The sequence below is a fragment of the Spermophilus citellus genome (assembly GCF_964194105.1).
Source record: "Spermophilus citellus genome assembly, chromosome: 7".
Classification (NCBI taxonomy): Eukaryota; Metazoa; Chordata; class Mammalia; order Rodentia; family Sciuridae; genus Spermophilus; species Spermophilus citellus.
The window spans coordinates 39,660,459-39,683,647 of NC_138188.1; the positions used below are offsets into that span (position 1 = coordinate 39,660,459).

Consider the following 23,189-nt stretch of genomic DNA (forward strand, 5'->3'; position numbering starts at 1 on the left):
AATGCAGTCTATATTTGTTTTAAACAAGTGTTGAACATTATTTTGTACCACTTTATGGCAAAACTGTCATCTTTTAAACATTAAAAGCTCTGTGTACCATTTTTTAAAAATTTATCTCATTTAAACATTGTTTCTGGAACTGGGGGTACACTTCAGTTGTAGAGTGCTTGCCTAACATGTACAAAGCTCTGTGTTCCATCCCCATCACTGTAAATAGTTATATATATATTTTTCCTGCATATCATTGGTTATCGTATTATTTTATGTTTTGAAGGAATGGAGAAATTTGAAACAAAAGAGAGATGAAAACTATCAAAAAGTGATGTGCTGCTTAGTACATCGTTACTTGACTTCCATGAGACAGAAGATGCAAAGTACAGATCAGGCAACTGTGGAAAATCTAAATGAACTGCGCCAAGATCTGTCAAAATTCCGAAATGAAATAAGAGATTTGCTTGGCTTTCGGACTTCTAAATATGCTATGTTTTATCCAAGAAATTAACCATTTTCTAAATCTTGTAGAGAATAATTTTCAATAACGAATTTGAAAGACTGTATTTACATAACTTGCAATTAAATTAATAAGATATATATTGAAATAATTATGTAAAAGCCATCCTTTAAAATATTTATAGCATAAATATGTGTTATGTAATATATGTATATAGAATTAGTTTTTTAAAACCTGTCAGTGGCTTTTTGCAGGAGCAAAACACATTGAGTAGATAGATTTTAATTAGCATGCTATTTGGTTTTCTTAATTGGACAGTGCTTTAAAATGTCATTCTTTTTATGAGTAAGAGGAGTATAAATATACACATTGCTCAGAAGGTTTTGTAAAAAGTAAAGGTCAGCAAATGTGAGCTTATTTATCTCCTACCATAAGATACACTTGAAATATAAACATTATGGTTTTTAAAACCTCTGTTTTAGTTCACAAATATAGTCCGGTATTTATTGTTTAGCAATAGAATTTTATCTAAAATAATAGTCTATTTTTTTTATTTTATTATAATCTTAAGCAACGAAGAAAAAACCATAATGAATATTTAAATCTATTTATGTCTGTCAATTTAAATTCACTTCAGTTTTTGTTATTGTAATATATTTACTTTTACATGGTTATAATCATTTTATATTTTTAATTTTATTTTTTTCACTTAATAGTATCATATACATATATATTTCCATGTATTGTGTAGTCTATTCAGATTTTTATAGAATTATGTCATTTTTGAAAAATAGACATTTTTATTTTTTAGCCATAGGGTATTTATAAGTTTGCATAGTTACTTCCCTGGTCATTTGGGTGCTTTTAATTTTTCTTTACCATGATAGTGCTATAATTTTTTCCAAGCCAGAGTAAATAATCATAAAATAAAGATACATCTTTATCATGTGTAGTCATAGCCTTTTGGTTTTGTAAAACAGTGGATGACCCTTTAATGAAAGGATTTGTTTTATATTTGAATTAAGATTCTTGAGCTTATCTCCCAAAGTATTTTCCACAGAATTTAACACAGCTTCTATTAAAGTGACTTCATGCTTATTTGTGGATCATTCTTGCTGCTTAAGATGAAAAGCCTTGTTTTTTTTTAATTTAAGAATAAAATGTATATTTAATTTTATAATATACATTATAAAATGTATATTATATTTTCTGTGTTCACATGAGGGACGTAGGTAGAATTTTTTCATAGGCTATAGCTTATATATTCTTGCAGCATTTCCAGTTAAGAAGGTATAAGGTATATAATTCTCTGCTTAACTGAATGTCAGATGGTCTTAAGGCCACAGGGTGCAGGTAGCTCTTGGTCTATAAGCACCACCGATCCAGGGATCATTGTCTAAATATGTCAGTGTTATGTTTCCTTTACTTTTTAATTTTTATTTTTTTCCAAATTTTAAGTGTTCCCTCTTTGGGGCAAATTCTTATAAAAATGTTTATTGTAAAGTTATATTTTGTCTATGATGGGATTATGCACTTCCCAATTGGGATTTTACATCAGGATTTTTAGTCATTCTAAAAAACATCTAATTATTAAATTAAAATATTTATAGAGTGCCTACTGCATGCATGAGTTACTTATGAGGTATATTTTGAATGAGTATATTATAAGAAAAATGGTGAATAAAACTTGACATTAAATCACAAATTGACAGAGTCTGTCTATTCTATTATATACTTTTTAAAATTGATATATAATTCCCATACCATAAGATTTATCTTTTTAGAATGTACAATTCAGTAATGTTGGTTTTTAAAAGTCATTGTAACAAAGTACTCAAATGCAAAAATATCAACCTTAGATGTTCCTTGTACCCCTTCCCGTCTCTAGTGGTAATCACATTTGATTCTGTTAGCTGTTTCCTCTTATATTGATGAATACCATATGTCCACAGAAGGACCTGTATGTGAATGTTCATAGAAGCTTTATTCAAAGCTTCTATTGCCCAAATGGAAAACAACTAGATGTTCATCAACCATGAATGAATTTTAAAAATTGTATGTACACACAATGGAAATTTACTCAACAGTGAAAAGGAATCGTCTCAGTCAGAGAAGCAGAACTTCTAGGATACTTGCAGGCATGTTTGTGTAGTGGTCTGTTTATTTGGAGTTGATAAGCAGTCTTGGTGAGGCTGTGTTTTGCATCTAATGCTGGAGCTGGAAGTTCATGGGGTTGGCAGGTAGGAAGGATAGACAGATATAAATGAGGGAGTGATGACAAGCTGGTACCCATGAAGGTGGATTGACACGCCATGGCAGTACTCTTGTCTCTAGCCTTATGAAGTGGTATCCCATAAGAGAACTGTTGCCCTTTGCTCCCTGCCTTTGGAAGTGTGTTGCTAAAACACAATTGGTTCAGGAAGTAGAGATGAAGTAGGATCCAAGGAAAAATGGAACATTGGTAAGCCTGGCTGCTGCCCACATCAGTGAGGTAAGCTAGCAGGGAGGGTACCACATGTCTGAGTTATAGAAGTGTCCACATAAAGAACAGAATAGGTACTGCTTTACCTCTGCTGTGCAGATGTCACACTAAGATGTCTCTTGTGGCCCACCCTAACTAGAAGCATATAAGGAAGTGAATTCTGGGAAACATAATTAGGCCTAGGTAGGTTAATACATTATAGTGCCACCACAGGGACAAACTACTGACATGTAATAACATGCATGAATTTTAAAAGTAAGTGAAGGAAACCAGTTACAAAGGTTACATACTGTGTAATTCTGCAACAGTACATACTATAAAAGATAAAACCTTGGCTACCAAGGTCTGGTGGAAAGAAGATTGTATGCAATAAATCTGATGAGAAAATATAAAATATAGCGCTACAACATATTCAAGAGATAAGAAAATACTGTGGAATCTTATAATTCATCACTACTCCAAAAGAAAACTGAATATATAAGTCAGTACCCATCACTAGCAACACCAAGGGACAAACTACAATAATAAATGGTCACATGCAGTACATTTTAAAAATTATTTTTGTATCTAGGGTCTCTGATTTTTAAGAACAAAAAAAAGGAATTTCTCAATCGCTACACATATATACATATATATGTGTATGTATATTCCTGTCAGTATTCTGACTGGATTGTATTGAATCTACTCACTTTGGGAAGAATTGACATTTTAACAATGTTGTTCTCTAGTTCATGAACATGATACATCTCTCTTTATTTAGGCCTTCCTTAGTTTCTCTCAGCAGTGTTTTATAGATTTTATAGTTTCTCTCAGCAATCTTATTATATGTTAATAACTGAAAGAACAGATTGAGATTCTACCTCCTATGCTACCCCCAATGAAGACCAGTATGTTTGATCAGATAGTAATGTTTTCAGATTTCATTTCATTCATATTAACATTATTCCTAGAAGCAACTAGAGGTTATTATTAATTGGTTGAGGGACACACATAACCAACTACTGATCATTGTTGGTCTTTCTAGAAAAATGATAAAACTGGAAATGTCCTTTATCTCATTACTAATAAATAAAATATCTTAGTGATAAAGGAAGCTTTTTTTGATTCCTTAGACTGTTTTAAATTATTTTTCTCAAAAAAATATATTTGTGAACTACCAAATAGACTGAGGTGCTAGGCCCTGGGGAGTAAACCAACTGGGTCTAATTATTCAGAATCACACTAAGGAAATATTAATATCGTCAGGAATAATGGCTGCTCTGAATTTTTCCTTTGTGAGTTAATTTGTTAGCTTTCAGGCATTACTGCCCCTTTCATAAACATACTATTTCTGGAAGATATACTTAGAAGAATTTCCCGTAAAGTATTTCTCTTTCATTTGATAGCTTGATATTGTCTTTTCCCCTCCTGCTCCTCCTACCTGCATTTTGAAATAAACATTTCAGATATACCACACAAAAATTAGGAAATATTTTATGTGCTAAGTTACATGTTTTAAAAATAACCATCTTTAAGAAAGAGATATTTCTAATGCCAATTAAATTACAGTAACACAAGAGGTAAAACAGCAGGTTTGTGGGGGAGGTAAATGTAAATTTAAAAAAGAACCATCCCAGCCAATCAAATAAATTACAGGTAAGCTCCATTTTCTTCATCTGGTTACCAAGAATCTGGATATCTCTCTCTCCCCGTTTTTCCATTAAAATTTTTTATTTAATCCATCCTTTAATTTTGGGCAAAATTATTCTCATTGGAAAATATTAAAACTTTCAAAAGCTATTTCAAAAGAATTTTGAGAAATATGCACAGGTTGCCTCGGTAACTCATTCAGAAATTGAACAAATTCTGCGAGGTAATTCAGCTCCATATTTTAAAACTCATTTTCCCCATTAAATATTTCAGTGGAAATTGCAAAAAATCACCATATTTTCTATAATATTTGTTTTATTGCAGATTTTTCTTTTTTCTTCTTAAAGCTGTAAAGGTAAACTAAGCATGGAAAGAACATTCTCTTATTCTCTCCAGTATGCTCAGCTTCTGTAGCATGTTAATGTTGGAAGGCACAGAGTGGTTGAAAGAAAATTGAGGCATTATTTATGTATGTATTATTTATATGTGTAAATATTCTAGGGGTAATATACTTAAAATTGTGTGCACTAATGGTCCTCAAATTAGACTGGAAGAAAATTTAGATCATCTACTTCTACTAATTTAATAGATGGGTAAATTGGCATTTTAAATAATTTGTTCAAGGTTATATAATGACTGACTTGAGATCCTGAACTCATTTTACTTGGTTGGGTAAAATGTATCTGAAAGCGTTGCTATTTTGAATTAATTTTTAAGTTCATCTGGGTTGGAAAATTAAACTTACAAGTTGTCTAGACCCTGCTTTTCTAAAACACTAGTTTATTAAAGACTTAATTTTATGACAAGGATCAAGAAACCACCAAGATGGGGCTGGGGCTGGGGTTCAGTGATAGAGTGCTTACCTATCGAGTGTGAGGCACTGGATTTCACCCTCAGCACCAATTAAAATAAATAACTAACTAAGCCACTAAATAAATAAGTAACAAAGGTATTGTGTCCATCTACAAAAAACAAACAGACCACCAAGATGGGTGAGCGAGAGAAGATGAACAGTGAGATAGTAAATAAACAGGAAAGGAGGAGTTAGCTTCAGAAAATAATGAGCCAGTCTAAGGAGGGACCAAAGTGCTCAAAATAGAGAGAATGGTTAATTTTATTTTATTTTATTTGGTGCTAGAGATTGAACCCAGGGTCTTGGGCATGCTAGGCAAGCACTTTACCAACTGAGCTATATCCCCAGCCCACTAGTTAGTTTTATTTCTACACTACTTTTTAACCTGTATAATCTGGGATACAAAGGACATGGATGTATGTTGAGACCCTAAGGGATCTCAGAAAGATCCAATTCATCTTTCTTATTTTACAGAGGAGCAAACAGAAGGTTTCCAGACACTCCACTGAATAATAATACTAGTCTATGATCTATGTTTATTTCTCTCTACTGTTTATAGGTTCATTGTAGGCTGGGTTTAGCCTGCCTGGGTTCAATCCCCAACACTACAATAGAAAAATAATTTTATTCTGTTGTTCATTTACTAACTTCCTGATAAATTTAAAGGGCTCTTTAAGCTGCATTCCACATATTTTTAAAATGCAGTATTTCTGTTACTGTTCAGTCTTTAGTAATTTATTTTACATTTTGTTTTCTTTTTCACATGGGTTATGTAAAAACACATTTATGGGCTGGAGTTGTGGCTCATTGGTAGAGCACTTGCCTAGCATGCATGAGGCACTGAGTTCAATTCTCAGCGCCACATATAAGCAATTAAATAAATAAAGGTCCATCAATAACTAATAAAAATATTTTAAAAAATAAAAGCACATTTATGAATGTCTAGTAAAGAGTTTTTCTTGGGTTTTCTGTTATTATTGTTTACTTTGGGTTGATTCTAATTCTTCAGTGTTGTTGAAAGTTATCTTCATGATACTAGACCTTTGAAATTTGTTGGGATTTGTTTCATGATACAGCAGATGGGCAAGTTTTGAAATTGTTCCATATGTTCTGAAGTGTAATGTGCTTTTGGTATTATTCTTTATGTTTGCTAAGTAAATCTGTCATTTTATGCATAACTCTGGCTCCAAACCAAACTTCTATATCCTTACTGTTTTTCTCTTAAACCTGTCAATTACTGAGAGAAATGTTAAAATCCTCCACTATGTTGATGAACTTGATATTTTCCATTTATATAATATCAGATGTTTTAAAGGATGTTATTAGCTACATTCGGGTTTAGAATTGTTGTGTCTCTTTATAACCGTCTTTAATAATGCCTTTAAATCTATTGTTTTCTAGTATTAATGTTTTCCTCATAAAGTTTTTTTCTATCCTTTTCCTCTCAGTTTTTGTTTTAGAAGTCTCCTTCAAATAGGTTATTGTTGGACTTTTCCCTCCCTAATCTAGTCTGCCTTTGACTTTTTACTTTTGTGTTTAACTATTTTTATTAAAATTACTGATACATTTGTATTGCTACCATCATGTTTTCTTGCAGTTTTCCTTATTTCACTTTCATTAAGGTTTTCTTTTTTTTCCTTCTACTAGTTTTAAAATTCAATACTCTATAATCTTTTCTGATTATCCTAAATATGTTAATGTAAATATTTAAGTTATCAAAGTTCTAAATTAATATTTTTCTCCTTCTCTCTCTCTATATAAGGGATTTAGAACACTTAGGCAAAATAAATTTTAATGTTTGCTAATCTGATTTACTTTATCACAGATTTTTTTGCACTTGCATAAATAAACCCATGAATTCAAGCAAAAGTAGTTTCTAATTAATGTTACTTAAGTCACATGAGAGCTTTCTGATTAATAACTTTTACTTACACGTTTCTTTAAAAAAGATTTTTATCATTAGTTTACATCATTTCAGTAGTCCAGAAAGTCTCACTGGATATTGGTAGCACTGCCCTACATGAAGGGGGGAAAAGGTAAACTTTTCAACTAATGTTGAAAGACTTGGGGAATTTGCTGGATCCTTATATTAGGAATCAAATTGATGCAAAAGGATGAAAATGGAGCTATCAAGACCCTTTTAAAACACATTAGTATTATTTATAAATCTGAAATGTTTTGTGATAAAATCAGTATGGTCACCTATTCATTCTTTATATGTAGGTATTTATATAAATATACTAAAATTGGAACAATACAGAGAAGATTAGCATGGCTCCTGTGCAAGGTTGATATGCAAATTTGTGAAATGACCCATGTTTTTGGAATTGGAGTACATAAATGTTAAGTGAAATAAGTCAGATTTAGAAAGTCAAAAGTCATATGTTTTCTCCCATATGTGGAAACTAGAGAGAAAAAGGATCTCATAAAAATAGAAGGGAGGGGCTGGGATTGTGGCTTAGCAGTAGAACACTTGCCTAGCATATGCAAGGCCCTGGGTTCGATCCTCAGCACCACATAAAAATAAATAAAATATATTGTTTCCAACTACAACTAAAAAATAAATATTAAAAAAATAAGGGAGACCAGAAGAGGAAGAAGACTGGGGAGAAAGATGAGAGGGAAAGAGGAGATGCTTGAGGAATTGTATTGACCAATTATGGTATGTGCATATACAGATATATCACAATGGATCGCACTATTATGTGTAATTATAACACACAAATAAAAAATTAAAATGAATTCCTTAAAGAAAATACCAGAATTTATCATTTCACATTCATACCAGTTTCATTTCCTCAATTTAAAACTAAGGAAATTGAAGTGCAGACAAAATAAATGATTTCATAACAAAAGTTATAGAATGGATGTTGGATCAGAAAACAACTTGACTATTCAGCTTGATGATCTCTGTTTTGAGTAATTGCATCAAAAGACAAGTGTCAAGGTTTGTCTATAAGGGTGAGAGACATTGTTCAGAGGTGAAATGATTGGATATGAGAACTATAACATAATCAGGTTAATTCGTCTGATGGATTAACAAAAGGACTACTATACTGGATGCTAACCATGGACAGGTGTGGCTGGAGAAGGTCTGTCACTGGAGGCATGCTCTTGGGAATTCATATTTTGTCCCTGGCTCCTTGCTCACCCTGTCTTCTGTCTGCCATGAGCTGAGCAGGTTTCCTCCACCATGCCCTCCTGCCATGATGTTCTACCTCACATCAGGCCCAGAGCAATGGACTCAGCAGACCATGGACTAAACCTCTGAAACTGGGAGCCAAAATAAACTTTCCTCCTCTAAGTTGTTCTTGTCAGGTATTTTGGTCACAGAGATAAAAAGCTAACACAATAATACCAGGGCCATACTATTTGTCACGACTCCCTAAGCAGTTCTAAGTCTGTGTCAAAGATGTCAAGGGAATAAAGTTTGGATGACTTTTCTAAGTTTTTACCCTACTACACCTCCAGTCCCAATCAGAAACCTAAGGCAGTCTCACTGGTGATGTAGGAAGCAGATCCTGTGATGCATCAGTGCAAAGATCCTGTGAAGATGGAAGAGAATACAGAATCTTAAGTAATTACTCCGAAGTCCTCTAGCAAGTATTCTGAAAGGAACTAACAGGTATTCTCAAAAGGAAGGCTGGAATCCATTGGAGTTCATGTTACATCCTGGCTGGATGAGGTGCCTTTCTAGAAGGTGGCCCTCGCAACCGCTGGGTCCTCTAGTTCATCCATTTCCTTGGCTGGTGAGTCAGGAATAGATGGGCACCTCAGTGTGAGAGCTTAGGAATGATTTCCAACCCTGCCAGCCAGTTCATAGTTATTACTTACTTCTGCTCACTCCTCTGCTAAAACAGGGATTCTTCTTTTTAACTTATATTTTGCTATCATTTAAATGTCCTTTACCCCAGGGCTGGGAATTGTTTTTCACCCAAAATAATATTTTTCCTTATTTCTAAAACTTTGTTTCTACCATGGGAGACTTTGTGACCCAAGTCTTTGTTCATGCCCAATGCTCTTTCTACTCTCTTGGATAAGACATGACTGTCCCCACCTCCATACCCTGACCAGCACCCTTCCTGGAAGGCTGGTTGTCACACCCACTACAGGTAAGGCTACACTTTAAGCATCTGTGTGATTTATGGGAGGCCCTTCCCAGTTCTCCCCTGCTGAGTGAAAATAGATTTTTATTAAAAAGCAATAGCAGAGGCTGGGGTTGTGGCTCAGTGGTAGAGCGCTTGGCTAGTATGTGAGAGGCACTGGGTTCAATTCTCAGCACCACATATAAATAAATAAAATAAACATCCATCAACAACTAAGAAAAATTTTTTAAAAAGTGATGGCAGAATGTATCTTAGCTGGTACAGCCTGATCCAGCTAACTGGGATGAACAGGTAAGGAGCATCAGGTTTATTTCTAAGTTCAAGCTCTGTAAAAGGCCAATTATTTATGCTAGCAAATACTAGCCTAAGTACTAGAATTTTTTACCTAATTCTTCAAATCAGGGCAAAGGGGCTTTCTGCTGTGTAGGGAGAGCCTCTTCCAGTGACAGTGAGGGCACTGGGTCTGAAATTCAGACTCCAAGATGATTGCGGTGTCTCTCAGGAGATGTACCCTCTGGGCAAGTCACGAGCTTCACCTGAGCTTCTGTTTCAATTACAGGATGAAAGAGTTTGGACTAGCTCTGAGGGACACCATTCTAGCTCTATCTAATATTTTCTGCTTCTGCAGAGAGAAATTAGAGTCTACCGACATTATTTGTCCATCGAGTCCCTGAAATTTTTGGAATGCTTAAATATTTTAACAAAATGACACAAAGACAACCTTATATGTAAAGAATATTCTTACTGCTAGAAGAGGGTATACTTTTAATGGTGTCCCACTTTTTTAAGAACAACTTTAATGGCTGCTGTGTAATCATTTTTACATGTTTTATTAAGCTTTGATTTAAAAATGCAAGAGAAGAATGTAACACTTCAGCAAATGCTTGAAGATAAAACAAATATCACTATAAATATTGCACTTATAAAATCTTTTTTGTATCCTCACACAACTCAATTCTCAAATATCCTTTTACAGAGATGCATAAACAAACTGCTCCAAGCTGTCAATGCTTGATGCCCGTAGCTTCCTGTCACCGCACCAAGTTGGCAGGTTCTCAGATCTCTGCTTCCTAGTGCAGGCTCTGAACTCCCAGCAGCAGCTTCGGAGGCCTCACACCTACGTCATGTGAAGAGTCAGTCAGTCCAATCTTTCAGAATGCTCGATTAAATGTATGGCTGTGTGTGTGTGTGTTTGCTACTTAGGGAAAACAGATCTTTCAAAGGCAACGACAGAGTGCAGTTTAAGTAGATGCAGTTCACTGTTAACATTGCTTGTTTTTTAAGGCATTCAGAAGCTTCTGATTCTTGGTCTTGAACATCATGATAAAGCTGTTTGGCATGATTTTGCCTCGCCCATCTTCACCCACTTGGCCCATAATAATGTAATTTAGACCTAAAGAAAAAAAATATACAAATAAATAGTTTTCCTTATCTGTGTTCTTAGTCTAAATTTAGACTAAAACTTACCTCTGGATAAAGTTCTTTCCTGTACATGATACACCTTTATTACCTTCTAGGATAAAATCTGGCTTAATACTCTCATTAGCAAAAGTCTAGATTCAATAGTAATATCTTCCAGCTCTGCTAACACAAGGACCCTGTATGAAACAGTGAGACCCAGTCATCTTCCACCCTGTGGAGCTGCAGGCCTGGTTAGTTCCCTGATACCCACTATGAATGATATACTATTAACATGAAAGCTTCCTCTTTCTCAAGGGCCTCGAATGTTTCTTTTTTTTTTTATTGGTTGCTCACAACATTACAAAGCTCTTGACATATCATATTTCATACATTAGATTGAAGTGGGTTATGAACCCCCAATTTTACCCCAAATGCAGATTGCAGAATCACGTCGGTTACACATCCACATTTTTACATAATGCCCTATTAGTAATTGTTGTATTCTGCTACCTTTCCTATCCCCTACTATCCCCCCTCCCCTCCCCTCCCATCTTCTCTCTCTACCCCATCTACTGTAATTCATTTCTCTCCTTGTTAATTTTCCCATGTTTCTTGATGGGTCTTCTTCAGGTGGCCTCTCATAGTCCCATAATGTGTCTGTCTGGATTTCTCTGGCAACTGGCAACTAGTGACCCACTCTCTTCTGTTGGGGTCAAACATGAATCTGCCATGTCAACTTCTTGAGAGCACAGATGATTCACATGCTTCTTGCATTCAGACAGTGCCTGGCAAAAAAATAGGTACTAAAAAGTGCTATTATTTGTGATCCTATTCTTTAATACATTGATGAGTTTGGCTCAGTTAAGTGGAGACTGGGGGCTCAGCTGAGGTGCTTCAGCTGAACTCTTAACGATTTATAGTGCTATGGAAAAGTGTCATCAGGAGGGGCCGATTCCCTCCTTCTTTTATTCCACTCTTGTCCCCTATATATCAAAAGAGAAATATAAGGCTGAGGCAGGAGGATTTCAAGTTCAAAGCCAGCTTCAGTGAGATGCTATGCAACTCAGTGAGACTCTGTCTTTAAATAAAATACAAAATGGGGCTGGGGATGTGGCTCAGTGGTCCAGTGCCCCTGAGTTCAATTCCTGGTACAAAAAAAAAAAAAGAAAAAAAGAAAAAAGAAAAAGAGAGAAAGAAAAAGAAAAAAGAGAAATATATAACTTGGTAGGCTGGGCAGGTGGATGCCACCTCAAGGCTAGACTGCCAGCAGCATTAGGAGACCATAAAGAAGCTATTGTGCATTATCTGCACATTACTTGTGCATTAGGCAGTTCTGGCAAGAAATATTCTTTACAGAGCCTTTGCTGTTTTTTCTGCAGATGTCAACTCAACACGGGGCTGCCAGCCTCCTGCCTCTTCTGAACAATCTGAACACAGAATGAGGCTTACCTGAAGTGAATATTGTGGGGGGGGGGGGCACAGCACTGAGGGGTGGTTTAATTGTGGTAAAAGTATGTGACAAGACTGAAGAAAGGACTTAGCTTGCAAAAAATAGATATTAAAAAGTACTTAAGGAAGTACTATTTGTTATACTATTTTTTTTTTTATACATTGGTGTGGCTGGCTAATACAGGTCTAGACTAAGGCCATTCACTTTCTGTGGGGAAAAGCTGCAGTAGAAAATGTACATAGGATGTCATTCATCTAAGCATGGGGGCCCATGCTTTATATGGATAAAGCTTTCTGTGAGGAAATTTTTATAGTACCTCTGGGGAAAAGGGAGGGGTCTCACTTTTTATCTTATACCCCTATTTATTTTTTTAAAATTCTAAACTGTGAAACATATTATTTATAAATTAAAGAACTAGTATTTAAGTTGGTTTAAAGTCTTTAAAGTCATGTGCCTCTGCCTCTGGTGTAACTTTTCCTTTTCCATAATCTCTCTCAACAAATTCATTCCTCTCCGTGCATTTAATGGTCCTATCTATGCAAATGATTCCCAGATCTTTATTCTAGCCCAAATATACTTGTCTCTTCTGAAGTTCAATTCTGCATTTCCTATGGCTGGCTAGACTTTTCCCTCTTAATGTAGTATTGGCACCTGAAGTGCAAAAGTCTAAATTAATCTCTCTCTCCTGAACTACTGCCTTCATATCTGTTCTTTGTTCAATCAAATTCAGATGCTTCTGGGACTCACTCCTTATTTCCATCACCTATTCTTCTCCCCCAAGTTGTAAGGACTAGGATTATAGTCCAATTCTGCCTTGACTCCACAGGCTTCCTTTTCTACCAGATGTGGGCATATATTAGCCCTGATTTTACTTCCCTCCACCAGCCAGGGCTGGAAAGATCCATGACTTGCTCAGAGAGGCTCTCTCCTTTCCTTCTCTGCCTCTGAGCGCCCTGGATGGAAGCCTAGCGCTTCTCTCTCTTCTCACCTCTTCTGAGCAGCGGGCACTGCTTGCAGACCACGATGACCTTGGCGCTCATGTTCTTGCCGGCCTGCTGGATTGCCAGACTTCCCTCTTTGTAGATGTTGATGATTGAGACTGTGGCATGCAAACTCCCACCTCGAGTGACGGTGGTGATGACGGTGCCGGCTAATACTGCGGAAGGAAACACGACACTGAAGGCAAAAGCAAGCAGAACTAAAAGTAGTTTTGCATTCTTCTAAGGTTCAGAAATGTGACATTTTAATGTTAAAAGAATGGGCCCTCGCTGAACTCTCAAACTGGATTCTGTGTATTTGCCACCAAAGTTTAGGTGGTAAAAAAGGGTCACGTAATGCTACCCTGGTTGTTAGATGTTGGCAGCTAGGAGAGAAACCCAAACACTTGCCACACAGCAGTCTATTGATGAGATGGGGACTCTTTAAAATATTCCTTCCAACATGTAGATCAATTTCCAAATAAAGGACAGGCTCACAGCTTCTGCCTGTGAATGCTCAACAAGACCCTGACTGTTTAGAGGACACCATACTAGGAGGTTGGGGTAGGATGTGTCTGTGGGTGACATCTACCATGCCTCCCCACAACTGTCCTCTGTCCTCAAACTAATCAGTAAATCTGTTTTTATCTGGGTCTTTCATATTTTCTTTCTTATTCACCCTGTTTATCTCAGTTAATGGTCAAAGTATAGAACTGAAGGATAACTTTTTTCTTGCTTTAAAAATGAAACAAGGGACTGGGGTTGTGGCTCAGTGGTAGAGCGCTCGCCTAGCAAGTTTGAGGCCCTGGGTTCGATCCTCAGCACCACATAAAAATAAATAAAATAAAGGCATTGTGTTCAATTACAACTAAAAAATAAATATATTTTAGAAAAACAAAACAAAAATAAAGTCAAAATAACAACAACAAAAATCTAGCAAAAGTCAGTTGCTTTTCATTATGTAGAACTCCATTTTTCCATTGTGATTCAAGTGGAAAGTCTCTCTTATGAGCCATACAAAGATGCTGACTTTCTTGAGGGGATGCAGTTGGCATTTTAGGAGTTAAGGGGACAATTCCTTGAGGTGTAGGGCTTGTAGCCAGTGATGTTTTTACCAGCTGTCCACTGCCCAGAGAAAAAACAAAACAAAATAGTAGCACTCCCCAGCTCTTGTGACAACTAACAACTGCCCCAGGGAATGTTACCAGCTCTGGCTGAGAACACCTGGGCCACTGGTCATAGTATTTGGTAACGGTGCCATATGATCACAATCAATGGCATAAGTCAAGCTTGACCCCTTGGGGACAAAGTGAGCACTCCTTGCTGCTTATGCAGTGCACCAAGCACCACAACCGGGATTCTTATCATGCCTTCCTTATTCCTGGTGATGAGTGGTCACTGCAAAATGGCAATCTGTAACCAAGTGTGATCAGGTGGTTTCCAAGGCACAGGGAGGACAATTTCCTGAACCACCTCCTACAGGTGACTAGCCTAGATGTGATAGAAATGACACCTGCGGCTACTTGTTTTCATTTTAATGTCAGTTATTTGAATTTCAGTAGGCAAACTGCAATCAGATTTAGGGCCCCAGGCACTTCAATGTCCTTTTTTAAAATATTTATTTTTAGTTCAGGTGAACACAATATCTTTATTTTACATTTATGCAGTGCTGAGGGTCAAACCCAGTGTTTCATGCATGCAAAGCGAGCACTCTACGACTGAGTCCCTCTTCAATGTCTTTATACCTTCTTTACCATAAAGATCACTTGGGCTACAGACAGTTACCACTTTAAGGCACCAATAAAGGCAAGTAAAGTCTGGGGAGACCCTTTATTTTGGGTGACCTATTGGGGCTGTAGCAACTTTCTTTTCTTGGTAAAACTTCCTAAATGTTTCGTTTAAGCTGCTTTTTAAAATAACCAAATTTAGTATCTACTGCTTTTAAGTAGTTTTCACAGATGGTACCATTTTTTAATTAGAAAAAAAAAAAACTCTTAAGAAATTCCAAGTCATTAAGTACTATCTCCTCAGGTTCTATAAGAATTTCCAAATGGACTTCAGATTTCCACATCATAATTTAGTACTTTGGAAGTGCACTACAGAGGAAATACTTGAATTTCTTCTGAGAGAGGCCAGCTGATGAATGTCAGCTTAGCTGTGTTTCTGATGCACTTAACTTGAATTCCAGATGTGTGAAAAAAAAACCTGGATCATGCAAAGTATGTGAAGGAAGAAAAGTACACTGGTCTTTTCAGGAATACTCAGCCAGAATACAGAGAACAGCAATGAAATGAACCAAGAGTCCAGTTATCACACTTCTGTAGAAAAAGCGCATTTTCTGAATGCTTATTTTTCTCAGCTGTAAAATCTAACAATTTGAGTAACACAAGTCAACACATGCTTGCATACAGGAAATCATTTTCTTGGGTAGACGAACAATGTCCGTGGCCTTGTGGGAATTCCTTTAAGGGTAAGCAGGGAGTCTCCAGTTTCTGATTAAAGGGAAAAGGTGGGTTTTTTTTTTGTTGTTGTTTTTGTTTTTTTAATTTCTTACCAAAGTTGCTTGAACAATAATTGCTCTCCAGAGTCCCTGTCCGTTTACACTTCTGTTGACACAGGGCCACAGTGGGTTTTAAACCTTAATTCAAAGAAGAAAGACATGAGACTCAGGAAAATGAACTCAAGTATCATTGGAGTTTTATATCTGAATCCCCTTTTAAGACTACCACTACTTTCCCTGAGCCACCAATCTACCATTGCAATGAAATAATTATAAACCATGCAGAAGAAATTCTTCATGCTACTCTAATTTCCTCAGGGCAACTCTATACCCTGTACTGAATTTTAAACCTGAGATCAAAGATAATCCAAATTTAGCTCTGTTCTCTTCTCCCTTGATATAATTCTAACACTACAACCCAAAATAGATACACTCTGTGTGTGCCCTGCTTAGAAAAACCTGGCAAACAAATCTGAACTCATAAAATACAGCTTAATCCTTCACTTCACAAAAGGAATCCTATGGTGTTCCCCTGAGAAGGGAAGGAGCTTTCTTGGTGCACTTCAAATGCAATTGCCTAAATGTGAGTGGTACAGGGTTTTGGAAATGCTGCTCATGTGTAAAGTGTTACATCTGTAATAAGATGTGACAACTCATTAAATATTTATTTTGAGCCTGGCATTGACTATTAAGATTTTAAAAACTGAGAAGTAGACAAATTTAAAAATAAAACTAAATAGATAAATACAGTGGCTCTCCTCTGGAGGTAATTTTGCCCTGTAGGTATCATATGTCAATATCTGGAGACATTCTGGTTGTTATGACTTGGGGGTGCTAATGGCATCTAGTGAGTAGGTGTCAGGGATGCTGCTAAACACCCTCCAATGAATGGGACCCCACACACAAGTAATTATCTGGTCCAGAATGTAAGTAGTGACAAGATTGAGAAACCCTGGGTTGACCAAATGCAAGTATGTAATCCCCATTTTCATCTTTAAAATGTTTTTAAAATGTCTGCTGATGATTGTTTTTATGTGTGACAAGATGCTATGAAGAAAACAGAATTGCAAAAAACAACAGAACTGTGCTTGTTGGGTAAACATCCACAAATGTAATGTTGGCCTTCTAATATGTTCTTCTGACTCCTCTGTGAGTTTATTATTTATTCACTCTCTATTTGTACTCCCACTAATAATTAGCATTATCAGTGAAAGAGAACATCCATGGGAAACAGGCTCCTTAGCCTCAGAACACCTGGGAGCTGGGTGGGTCTCCTGAACTGCTCCTTGTCACCCTTTGGTGGATCCCAGCTTCTCTGGCCTTTAAGTCACAGGCTGTCACCCCTCCCCACCTCATCTTACTGTCATCTACCACCGTCCTCTCACAGGACCCCGGTTTTTAGCCTTCTCTCCATGTGTCCCTTCCTACAACCCTCCTGGTAGGTTCACCCTCCCTACAGATGATCCCTCAGTCCCCTGTCCTCATCCTCAACAAGCACCTTCCCCCGATCCATCTCTATCTCATTCAGTCCCAGATGCACAAGTCTTTGTGCTAAAATTACTCATTGCCAATGTCTCAAATTTAGGTATCCTACCATCCAGTACAGCCTCTTCCCCTTCAAGTTCTCCTCATCTACAGGTCCATAAGTCTGAGTGCATGTCATCTTCACCTGAATGTCTCACGGACACTTCAAACCCAACCAGAGCATAGCTTAATTTGTCGATCTATCCCCCTCCAAACCCCATTCTCTGCCTCAGTGAATAATAGCATTATGCCCCATCTGTACAAACCAGAAGCTCGGGTGGCATTTTGACACCTCCTGCCACCATGACCTGTCACCGTCTCCCATTCATCTCTTGACTATTTGTTTTTGTCATAGCACAGTTCACCTGGACAACCAGAACCTGCTCATCCTCCCCCCCCCCCCCCGTTGGTGGGGGGGGGGTACTGGGAATTGAACTCGGGGGCACTTGACCACTGAGCCACATCACCTGCCCTTATTTGTATTTTATTTAGAGACAGGGTCTCACTCAGTTGTTTAGCACCTCGCTGTTTGCTGAGGCTGGCTTTGAACTCGCAATCCTCCTGCCTCAGCTTCTGGAACTGCTGGGATTACAGGAGTGCGCCAGCGCGCCTGGCCTACTCAGTGTTTTAATTCCTACAATCCATTCACCTCACAGTGGGCAGAGTGATCTTCATAACATGCAAATCTAATCTTGAACTTGGCTTAAACCTACCCACAGCTTTCCCCCACGCTTGGATTAAACCCAAAACACTCAGAGCATACAGAGAGGTGACAGGGCCTGAAAACGAAGCTCTAAAGAGGAGCAAAGAGTAAAGGGTTATATCCGTCACCAAAAATGTTTGGGCTCCTGGGCTGCCCAGTATGGTTGTCATTAGCCTTGAGAGGCTTTCAAGTTTAAATTAATTAAAATCAAATGCAAACTTTAGTTTCTACTATCACTAGCCACATTTCAAGTGCTCAGTCATGGCTGCCATATAGGATAGCACAGCTGGGGAAAGTAAATTTAATGGCACAATGACATGGCCTGTGGACGGGCAGGGTTACTGTCAGAAAGTAAGATAAAGGAAGACAATGTGTCTACTGGAGATGTGCATATGTTTGGGGAAACGGGTGAAGAAGTATTTTTGAGGCAGAAAACAGTGATAAAAATGAATTTGATATGCTTTCATTTATTTGGCCAGCAGTCTCAAAATGTCTTGGAGATAATTATAAATCCATGTTTGAAATTTCAGAGAAAGTTTAGGATTGAGATAAAAGCCAGAGAACCATCAGCACCAGGGATGTAACCAGACAGTTAACAATGGACAGAGTAAGAACACCAGGCCTGCTGAGATGAACTAGAGAAAGGACTACAGACGCGAGCCAATGCACATTCAGGCCACAAGGTGGCTCACTTAAAGAGTGCCCAGAAAAACCAGACCTGGAAGTGCCAGCCTGTGCTCAGGTCAGCCCTATCCGGGGTGAGTGCACAATATGGCGGGCAACAAAGCTGGCTTATTCCAGCCTATTTCAGATCCTAAGGCTTCCCCTCTTTTTCCTCTGTCCTAGACTTAACTATTTTTAATCTGATCCTGAGATCCCGGTGGATGGAGCAGATAGCATATAGAGACCTACTCCTGCCTCTCTAGTCCTTACACCATGCCCCAGACCAGTTTTCCCAACCAACTTCTGAAATATTTTAAATATTTTTGTTTGATTTACTTCAATTTGAAAAAAAAGTAATGTATCTTATATGACATTTTGCTTAGAAGCAAAAAATCCCCAATCAAAATTTGCAGATGTTGGGCTGGGGCTATAGCTCAATTGGTAGAGCACTCACCTAGCACGTGTGAGGCACTGGGTTTGATCCTCAGCACCAGAAAAAATTAAAACAAAGGTACTGTGTCCATCTACTATAAAAATATTTTTAAAAATTTGCAGATGTGAAAACTGGCAGGAACAGAAAGAACTTTAACCTAACATACCACAATTATATATATATATATATATATAAACAACACAGAAGGATAGGAGAGAGGGGGGATAGAAAAGAAGGTCAGCTAGGGATACAAATTACAGTGAGATGGGAATAAGTTCTAGCATCCTACAGCACAGTAGGGTGATTATAGTTCACAACAATTTATTATGTATTTTATAAGGAACTAGAAGAGAGGCATTCAAAGTTTTCCAACACAATGAAATGATATTTGTTTAAGGAGCTAGAAGTGCTGATCACCCTAATTGACCATTGCACATTATATACACATAGCAAGTATCACACTGTACTGTACGAATATGCATAATTATGTGTTAAAATGTTTTGAATAAAAAAAGAAAGAAAAACCACACTTTTGTAAGTGCCAAAAAAGGGAAGTTGGGCATACAATAGGCTTCCTTAGTAACTATTAAGTGTTCATCATTTTCTTAGATAAGGTTTTAAAGCTATTAGTTTGTAAGCATTGTTACCCTATCCCTCTTTCATTAATAGTGTTGTGTTATTTTCTTACACAAGTTTTCACTTTAGTTAAGTATTTTAGTTTCTGGTATCTTTTTCTTATTTTTTTCTACTTCAAAAAAATCATTTTCATACTCCTAAGGTTTTTGCACAAAACTTCCAAACAGAAAAACTTACCTACAGTTACAGGGAACGTGGTGGTAACAGGTACTGCTGTCGTTGTGGGTAATTTTTTGGGCCTGAATTTGTAGTGACCAATAAATCCATCTGCAGTTAAACTTAAGTCTGATAAAAACTGAATAAGAAGTTCATTTTTCTCAGATACAATTGGTCTAAAAGAAGAAAACATGTTTACATATATATGTTAAGGTTTAAGTGGTACCTCTCTGAAAATGTAAAATTTTCTAGCTGTCTATTGATTTTTAAAAATACATTAGCCATTTATTTACACCTAAAAGCTAAGACATTAAAAAGGTCAAGTCTCAATTTGCTAAATGTTAACACAGTAGCTCAACATCTCCCAGTGTTAGCTCAGCTCAACACCGTGTGCCTCCCAACCTATCTCCGCAACCACCGTTATTATCCCCTTCTTATGGAATAGTCAGCTGAAGTTCAGAGAGTTCAAGTGACTGGCCCAAGGTCCGGTGGCAATTATGTGGAAATCGGGATGTGATCTACAGCAACCGTGGTAGACATTGGGACCAGGGTGAACGCAGATGCCGTGTTTGGTTTTCACAGCCACCTCCGGGTTTGCCTACTCGGGAAGAGGGCAGTTTTTTGAATGAACACTGTGGGTTCGAGCCAGCTTGGGGAACCAGATGCTGGCCACAGAGAATCCGATGGACAAATCTGATATACAAATTCCCACTCTCTATAAAGATACAGCCAGAGAGATTATCTCAGTGGGCTGCTCACCCTGGGATAAAAAAAAGAAAGTCATGCAGGGTTTAAAGGCACTTCCATCTCATTTTTAATGGGAGTTCTAATGCATGCCCACAATGGAGAGAGTGCTATTTATAATGCCCATTAGGAAATGCTCTTAAGGAAAAAGAGAAAGTGATCACTCTCTTTTGGCAGTCACCAACCACACCACTCAGAACTCTAATTGGAGGAGCTTGCTGGCGAGTAGGTACTAAAAACCTGGTACAGATGATAACTGAAGTCGAAAAAGTCTGAAATCTTAGGGGATCGTTATATTATACAATACAGCGCTTTCATTTAAGGTTTGCTATTGTTCTTTTAAATAAGAATGAAAATGCTGTTCGGTTGCTTCTATGTAAAAACGAATCCAGAAGCAGAAAAAGATTGGACAAGTTATTGAATTGAATTAGTCAGGGATCTGACTCAAGTTCTTTTTGGAGGTGCCATCAGTCAAGTCACTTCTTAGGCAAAAAGTAATGAAGCAATTCTCCCCACACCACCCTCCCCGCCCAGCTGCTCCGAGTGGGTAGATCTGAACTTGAACCAACCAGTTAGAAAAACTGCAGAATATTTTCCATCTTGAATAATAACCTGAGCCAAGGGATGGGACAAACATAAAACTGAATTTCATGGCCTACATTTATATTTCTAGTCCCCAAAGTCACGAAAGTAATTTAAATAATGCTTCTGGGATTCAAGCCTTCAACAGAAATATGCTAACCTGCTTTTGGAAATCGCATTCCATTAAGTAAATAAAAACAGTGCACTAAACACGATTCTCACCTACATACAATTACAAGTTAAGAACAGGTTAATCGTGTTTAAAGGATTACAAAAAGCACTTATTATGAGCAGCAAAGAAGTCTCGAGACCCACTCAGGTCTGCCTTCTCCTCGTGATGCTTTAATTACAGTCATCATCTGCTGCGTTTCTGTGATATTCTTGGAGGCATTGTATTGGAAATTGAATTTTCTCAAGGAGGAGTCTTTCAGTAACAAAGACAGCTTTTTTCCACTGAGCTTTGTCTAAATGTGACAGAATCACAGTGCCATAATATACCCAGGGCCAAGTGTTGCATCTGCTAATTTGTGTTGCAAACGGCTAGGAAGGCAAGGCGAGATCTCGCAGAGCTCTTCCCTGGTCTCATGTGGCATGCGGCCAGCTGTGTCAGCTGTCTCCAGCTTGTCATTCCAGTCTTTCCCTCCTTCAATCACTACAGCCAGCCAACCACCACATCCTGCTAACTTTACCTCCTAAATATTTCTTGATTCATCCCTCCCCTTCATCTCTACCTGCTCTGCTTCACCTGGACCCTAGCAACAACCTCCGAAGGAGCCTCTCCTCTCACCTTGTCTAGGATGGGAGTCTAGAGCTCCTGGGCATGTCAACCCTGTCTAAATGCACTCCCACCTCTGCGGGACAAGGAACAATGCACCCCTCTGCCTCGTCCTCAAGCCCCAACTCAAGGTTTAGTTTCCAGAAATAGCGTCTATCTCTCATGCATATCTTTCTTGACGGAGTTCCTTCTGCTTGGAGTGAGGCTGTCCTCCCCTCTGCTCTGATTGAGCGCAATGCCTTCTTCCTTCAAGAGGCACTATCTCCTCCAAAGAGCTTCCTCTGGTCACATGCCCAGACTGGGCCAAAAGACTCCATCCAGGACATTCCCTTGCCGATTTACCTATCTGCTTGGTTTTTGTTCCTTCCTGCTCCTCATCTCTGTATTCTGGTACCTAACATGGCACCCAGCACACAGCAAGGGTATAATATATATAAATGTCTTTGAATTAATTCAATGGCACCCATAGTGCACTGAGCCAGACCTAAGTATGGTAAGGTGACGCCCACCTAAGCCAGTGCTCCTCCTAGTCATATTTTTAACGTGAGAAAAGCTCCAGAAACAAGTTTTCTCATTTTCTGCCCTACCTAGAAGTATTCTGACTACGGGAAAATAGTCTTCTGAACAGAGAGCTAGTTGGTAGGCTGTGCCTGTCACATTCCTCAGGAATGAATGAGGCTCAGTGACGGCCTCCCTGGCCTCCCCACGCACCCTCAAAGAAGAGCCACTCACCTGAATTTTCGTGTTTATTACTGCCTTCTTTCCCTCTGTTCATCACATACATATGCATCACTAAACGGTATATTGTATAGATCTGCATGTTTTACCACTTCATATAAAAGAAGGAGTGTGGTGTTTTATTTTTCTGGGCTTTTTTCCAACCTCATCATTGTAACTGTGAGGTTTTTGCACTGCTTTTGATGCTGTGTCCTAGAACACAGTTTAAACCTTCTCTTGATAACACTGGACTGTCGGTCCCCACCCAGGAACATTATAAACAACATTGCTGAGAACATCCTTGTATATGTCTCGTGGTGCACACGGGCAAATTCTCTGTAACTAGTACACCAGGAGGGCAGGTATCTGTCATATGCTAGGTCACAGATACATGGTTATCTGATGAA

General features: G+C 37.9%; 2 protein-coding genes across 4 annotated transcripts in view; one reads left to right on the plus strand and one right to left on the minus strand.

The window, feature by feature from the left end:
* TRPC1 (transient receptor potential cation channel subfamily C member 1) overlaps positions 1-2,137 on the plus strand; it is a 104,465-nt gene extending 102,328 nt beyond the window's left edge. For all 3 annotated transcript variants that reach the window (XM_081302419.1, XM_081302417.1, XM_081302418.1), the window contains one exon: positions 275-2,137. In XM_081302419.1, coding sequence (XP_081158545.1) covers positions 275-502 — 228 coding nt within the window. In that variant the 3' untranslated portion in view covers positions 503-2,137. The remainder of the gene's footprint in view (positions 1-274) is intronic.
* Positions 2,138-10,335: 8,198 nt separating this feature from the next.
* PCOLCE2 (procollagen C-endopeptidase enhancer 2) overlaps positions 10,336-23,189 on the minus strand; it is a 55,122-nt gene continuing 42,268 nt past the window's right edge. The window contains exons 6-9 of the mRNA XM_081300721.1: positions 19,986-20,140; positions 15,904-15,987; positions 13,361-13,528; positions 10,336-10,914 (exon numbers count right to left, since the gene is read on the minus strand). Of these exons, the coding sequence (XP_081156847.1) occupies positions 10,784-10,914; positions 13,361-13,528; positions 15,904-15,987; positions 19,986-20,140 (538 nt within the window). The 3' untranslated portion in view covers positions 10,336-10,783. The remainder of the gene's footprint in view (positions 10,915-13,360; positions 13,529-15,903; positions 15,988-19,985; positions 20,141-23,189) is intronic.